At 55.4% G+C, this 6,075-nt stretch overlaps 1 protein-coding gene across 1 annotated transcript in view; it reads right to left on the bottom strand.

The window, feature by feature from the left end:
• Nucleotides 1–6,075, bottom strand: part of SLC5A11 (solute carrier family 5 (sodium/inositol cotransporter), member 11) — an 11,569-nt gene that overhangs the window by 3,515 nt on the left and 1,979 nt on the right. Inside the window, 9 exon segments of the mRNA XM_010073247.1 lie at nucleotides 165–333; nucleotides 558–708; nucleotides 1,100–1,207; nucleotides 1,480–1,615; nucleotides 2,328–2,533; nucleotides 2,950–3,030; nucleotides 3,801–3,906; nucleotides 5,173–5,277; nucleotides 5,812–5,912. Coding sequence (XP_010071549.1) covers nucleotides 165–333; nucleotides 558–708; nucleotides 1,100–1,207; nucleotides 1,480–1,615; nucleotides 2,328–2,533; nucleotides 2,950–3,030; nucleotides 3,801–3,906; nucleotides 5,173–5,277; nucleotides 5,812–5,912 — 1,163 coding nt within the window.

Genomic DNA, 6,075 nt, shown 5'->3' with positions numbered 1-6,075 from the left:
AGGAATTGCCCCCTCCTGCATGGGGTTGTGCAGAGGGCTGTGTGCCTTCCTTCTCCCAAACGCTACCAGAGGTGGCAGAACAGGGGACATGGGGACAGCATGGGGACAGCATGGGGACAGCAAGGCCACAGAGGCGGCTGTGCTGAGCAGAGCAGAGCCGTTACCTTTTCGTTGGCTCTTTTCCAGAAGCAGCCCAGGATGAAGACCACGGCCACAGGGGGCTGCAGGTAGGAGCTGATGGACTGGATGTAAATGAAGAGCTGTCCCCCCTGGCCGGCCTGCACCAGCGGGATCCACAGGATGGAGACCACCGTGAGCAGCAGCACAAAGACCCTGTGCAAGGAAAGGATGCTGTTACTGGTAGTGCAGACCGTTCTTTTCCCACGCTCAGCTGGCAAGATCCCTGCTCAGATCCCTTGTACCCACAAGGTCCCCCCTTGGTCCTCCACCAGACCCACGTGATGTGAAGGTGCGACGTGCGCGGGGCAGCGGGCTGCGGGGTGTGGGAGGTGTGTCTGTGATGCTGGGATACAGGCACGTGTCCTAGTGCTCCATACCTGCCAACGATCATGAGTTCCCACTCGGAGCAGCGAGGACGGAAGTGTTTCCAGAGGTCCATGGTGAAGATGGTGCTGGCACTATTAAAGATGGAAGTCAGGGAGGACATGAGAGCTGCTATCATCACTGACATCATCAGGCCCCTGAGTCCTGGAGACAGAAGGAGAAGTACAGCCGCCCTGAGGAATCCCCAATAACCCCACTGCAGGATGCCCTCCAGTTCTTCTTTGAACTAGAACAAACTTTTTAAAATGTTTTTAGCCCCTGTTCCAAATGGCCGGTGGCAGGGAGGCATTAATGGTTGATTCTCAATGTTAAACATCCGCTCTTCATCTCTTCTCCAAACCTGACTGCATCAGACCTCTGGGTGCTGGATACCCATCTCTCCTGTTGCATACTGTCCCTTGCCACTGTCTCACCAGCCCAACACGAACACCACTGGGATTACAGCTGCAGGTGTTTTCCTCCCTGAACATTCCTCCCCAACACCTTTTGGCTGACGCACACCCATGGGTGCCAGCACCGTCCCCAGGCGCCTTACCGACAGGCAGCAGTTCCAGGACCAGCTTGGGATAAGCAATATCGGAACAGCCGGACGGGTTGCCACAGATTTTTCGGCAGATTTCGGGATCTGCACAAGCCACCAGATCTAAAATAAGCAAGGAGGGGTGAGGGGCAGTATGGCATAGCCACAGTGAGCCGATGCGTCTCCAGCACAGGGAGCAGCGCCTTTGGAACCTGGGTCTGCGCCCCACTGCAGGAGGGTGTGCGTTCTGCTTGTAACTGGAAGAAAGTTTCTTCCTACTTGGGGCATTTGGTGCATTGCAGCCATTTAATTTATTCCGCCAGGGCTGCTCCAGCTCCGCGGGGCGGGCAGAACAAGCAGTGACCGAGGGAACAGATGGCTCCGGCAGCGCTTACCTGGGAAGAGGATGCGGCTGATCATGCCCGGCATCACCATCATAAAGAGGGGCAAGATTTTCAAGTAGGAGGTCATCAGGGAGCCTCCTTTGGCGTGAGAGAGGCTTTTAGCAGCAAGGGACCTCTGCACGATGACCTGGAAATGAAGACGTGGGTTGGGTGGGTGAGAGCAGAGAGGAGCCGGCCGTGGGTGATGTGGGGCCGTTGCGTTCGCGTGGGTCCTGTGTTCGCCTCTAAACTGGTGAAATCTTGGAAGGGTGAACGCAGAGCTGGGCTGTAGCTTTGTAATTCTTGCTTCAGATCCTGAGTATCTGAAGTATTAGTCCTTAAGCTAATCGTATGCAGGCTTGGAATTTTATTTTCTTCTTCTTTTGCTGGGGACTTCCCTGACCCGATGGCTACACCTGGCCAGTTCAGTGGTCCTGTCAAAGCAGGACAGAGTCTGAACCCAGCAAAATGAGTCCAATAAAAGTACCACAGGAACCGCAGGAGGTGCTCAGGGCTCCGGTCCTGCTGCCTCTGATGTCCCCAAGAGGGCCCTGGGCAGCTGGAGGAGTGAGTTCACAGGGGGGTCACAAGAAGTGAAAGGCTTAAATTAGGGAAAAAAAACGTCTTTGTAGGCTGGGACTAACTCAAACACACATTCTCACTCCTTTTTATGCTGAAACGATCCCCAGACTTTGCTGGGCATATCAAGTGTTGCAGCTTTGGGATCGAAAGCATCAGATTTTACCGAATTCCATCAGAAACAGCAAACCAGTCTGGGCTGTGTCGCAAAGCCTGGGTTTGCAATCAAATGGCCAGTAATGTGGTTTTGAAACCCAACAAAGAAATGAGCAGTGACGCACCTGGTCTGTGCACCAGTACCACAGGGACGGGATGGTCATTCCCACCAGAACGCCTGGCCAGGGAAGGTCGGAGTGAACTGGGTCCCGGAAAATGTGGAAAGCGTCTTCTCTGGGTAAGCCGCAGCTGCTGTTCTCCTTGCGGATGCTGGGAATGGCGTCAAAGTATTTTGTCTGCAAACCTTCGAGACCGCCGACTTTGACAAAGCCTAGAACAGGAGGTGAGAAGCGGTTACCGCATCCTCCCCGGCCCGTACGGCCGTTTGCTGTCCCTGTGGTTTGCTGTGGGTGATCCTCCACAAATATTCCTTAAAATCAGAAGCTACCGACTCCATCGTCGGACTGGGGGATACGTAATGCTAAAGCTGGTAGCAGAAGGTTTGTTCATCTGTGATGCTGCTTCAGAACATATTTCTTTGGAGATTTTTCAGGGAGTACTTGGGCATTTTTACCCCATGAAGAGCTGCTCTGAGGTTATTTGTATCAGGATATACTCCAACGGGAAAAACAGAAAGCAGTTCCCCGAACATCAGCTGAGCAGCCAGCTGTGACGACCCAGCTTGGCTGCAGCACTTGGTAAAGCTGCTGTCCCAGTGTTAGTGACAAACCCCAGGGAAACACTCACTGAAGACCATGAGCGTCACGGCCCCGATGAGCATGATGAGCGTCTGCAGAGCGTCCGTGTATATCACAGCGGCCAGGCCACCTGCGAGCAGAGGAGCAGCAAACTGGGGGAACTGGGCTTGTTCTCCCGCAGCATCTCGCGCTTTGCAGAAGGTTTTGAGCAGCAGCGTACGCCGAGCCCCGTGCCCGGTGGGCTGGCGTGTGCCGGCCGTGCTGGGGGCCGTTCGGCCACCTCCCATGCACGACACTTGGGCTGAAATTTCTCATCTTTTGAATCGTGAGTCACCATTTTGTCACTAAAAAGCCAAAGTTCACTATAAGTACTTCTATGGGAAATACATGGAAAAGCTCCCGAACAAAGCCCAAGCTGCATAAGGAGGAGAAGGAAAAAAAAAAAAAGGAGAGGGATCTTTATGAGCAACATCACCAGGGGTGAGCAGTGGGAAAGGAGCAAACTTTCCGTGCTGGGGATTTGCCGCCTGCTCATGGCTTTTGTCCATTTGGCCACTTAGGAGCCCTGAAAGGGCACCCAAGGCATTACACGGCTGTTGTCATGCAAATCGCTCCTACCTCCAGCAAGCCCAGAGGAAAAAGGCATTGTGCAAATGCCCCCAGCTTAGCTTCTCTTAAAGCAGAACTGACTCCCATCCTTATCTGGTACAGCCTCCTAAGGGGCATTCATTGACTCTTACCTGGGAATCTTTTTCTCAATAAGTGAGCTGTAAATAGCTTCCCCCCCCCATTATCCATGCTCATGGCAAAAGCCGGTTGTACGGGAACGCAGGACTCCTCTCAGGAGGATGCTTGGTGACCAAGCCGGACCCGCAATATCATCTGAACTCAGCCACGTACCCGCCACGGTGTAGACGGCGGTGATGGCCAGTAAGCCCACCACCGCGATGTAGAGGTCCCAGTGCAGGGCTTGCTGGATGAAGAGGGCCCCCGCGTACATGTCCACCTGGAGAAAAAAAATAGTTGTCACGGCTGCTGGGATGATATCACTGAGCCCCCCGAAGCTGGCCGTGCCGGGAAGCGCGAATATGCAGCTGACCCAGCTGCCCCTTTAGTGGGACCAGTCTGGTTTAACTGCTGGTGACCCCCCAGCTCCTGCAGCATCCTCTCCACGTGGCACGTCCCGCTGCAGCCTCCTGTTCAGCGTTTGGACAGTTTATTATCGCTGGTCAAGGGGTGGACCAGGGAGGGTGATGGTGGAGCCGTCCCGAGAGAGGGGGAGCGTGCACGGCGCTCCCTGCAAAAGGCATTTGGGCAATGGGCAGGGGGTTGAGTCTTCCCCAGGGCACCAGGAGCTGGGGGGGAGCTGTGTTGGCCGGGGGAGCCGGAGCGCCTGCCGTGCAAACCCCACGGGTGCCTCATGCTGCCAGCCCCAGCACCAGTTTGCCATCGTGGGAATTCCCCCTGCGGACACGGTGACAGTGCAATGACAAGGAAGCGCGTCCGCGGGGCGGGGGCCAGCCCTGACCGACCAGCTCTGCAGCTCCATGGCAGCGCTGCAGCTTCAGGGTAGCAAACTGCCGAGCGTGGGGTGACGGACGGCTGTGGACCACCCGAACGCTCCCTTCTCTCTCGGGAATTGTGTTATCAGAGCTTTGCATCAAATGGTTGGTTTTTCCTACAGAGAACCTGAACCCCGAGAGCAGCATCCTCTCACGAGGGGACCAGCGGGGCGGGTGTCACACAGCTTCGGCCCCGTACGAACAGGAAAAACACCGGCAGGGGCTGGGCTGGTGTCAGAGGTGGATGCACGGCTGCACGGTTAACAAACAGCCAGCGAGGTGTTGTGCAAGGGTTGATCCGGTGATTTATTCAGGGCACTACATCAGACGGGTGCAGTGACTCACTAAACCCTTTTCACCTAAGCACACACCAGCTTCCACCTCCGTGTTCATCCTGCACATACCAGCCTTTGGTGTCTGCACGGGCGAGAAATATGCAAAGGGAAGAAACAGGGGAAGCTGCCAGATGTACAAAACCTGACAACAAATGCATCCACGCTCACAGCGTCTCAATGAGCTATTGTTCAGGACATTGGCACCGAGCTTTCAGATCCTTCATGCGAAGAAAAAGAAGTTATTCTTTTAGTGTAGGTTCTCAAAACAACCCTATTCCGGTAACACACCTTTCCTGCCCGTACAGGGGAGGGCCAGCACTTGCATTTCCAAAGTGAATTCAGTTCAGTCTGTTTCCCTGCTTTTTTTCTACTTACTGATATTTTGGTGAAGATATAGATGAACAAGTAGAGAATCGCCAGGAACATCTGAATCCTTCTGCCCCCAAAGCGTTTGCGCAGGTACTCGGGCATGGTGGTGACCTGGGCGAGAGACGGGAGTCAGTGGGCAGCCGCTGCTCTGCTGCCGAGGGCTCACCCCGGAGCGGGCGGGGGGCTTGTGCTGGACCAGCCCAGCCCCATGAGATGCCCTGTGCTGGTGCTGGGTTCCCAGCTGCCTATTTAGGCAACAGCTCAGCAAGCACTGACTCTGCTGTGATGTCTGGCTAGTGAGACAGACATTTATAGTGATTTATAGTGACATTATAGATAGATTGATCACATTTATAAACTGGGATATGAGAGCCTCCATCTGTCCCCTTTGGGAGATGGAGCAGCTCTGCCGCATCACCGGGGTAGGGGACTGCTCTGTCCTCCTCGCCCATGCCCTCGGTGCTGTTCCCAGCAGAGCTCCCACCGCCTTTAGCCCAGGCCACCGGCACAGCCGGGTGCACCGTGGCACAGGCTCTGCCTTCCCGGAGCAGCACGGGTGCAGCTGGGGATGGAGAAGCCCAGGAGCCAAAGAGGTGATTGAAATACCAGCAAATTATTAAAGGCTATGACATCCCATCCACTTACCCCTGCCGCTATGTAAATGGGGAGGAACAGCCAGGCCAGCACCAGAACACAGAACATCCCCTAAAGCAAACGGAGAGGAAGGTCGGAGACGCTGGTCGAGGCTGCGGCTGGGTGTCAGTGGGGACACGGGGACTGGGTTATCCCTCGGGGCACTCAAGCCCCCAGCAGCCGGCGGTGATTCTGGCTCCTGCAGCAGGAGCCTGAGCCTTCGGAGCTGCCAGACCTCCGGCCACGCGTGGTGGCTCGTGGTGCTGGAGCTGCCCT

This window comes from Pterocles gutturalis, unplaced genomic scaffold, assembly GCF_000699245.1.
Source record: "Pterocles gutturalis isolate BGI_N339 unplaced genomic scaffold, ASM69924v1 scaffold9502, whole genome shotgun sequence".
In the NCBI taxonomy this organism is placed as follows: domain Eukaryota; kingdom Metazoa; phylum Chordata; class Aves; order Pterocliformes; family Pteroclidae; genus Pterocles; species Pterocles gutturalis.
Note: the sequence above shows the minus strand (reverse complement) of the source record. Positions and strands in the feature narration are given on the sequence as shown.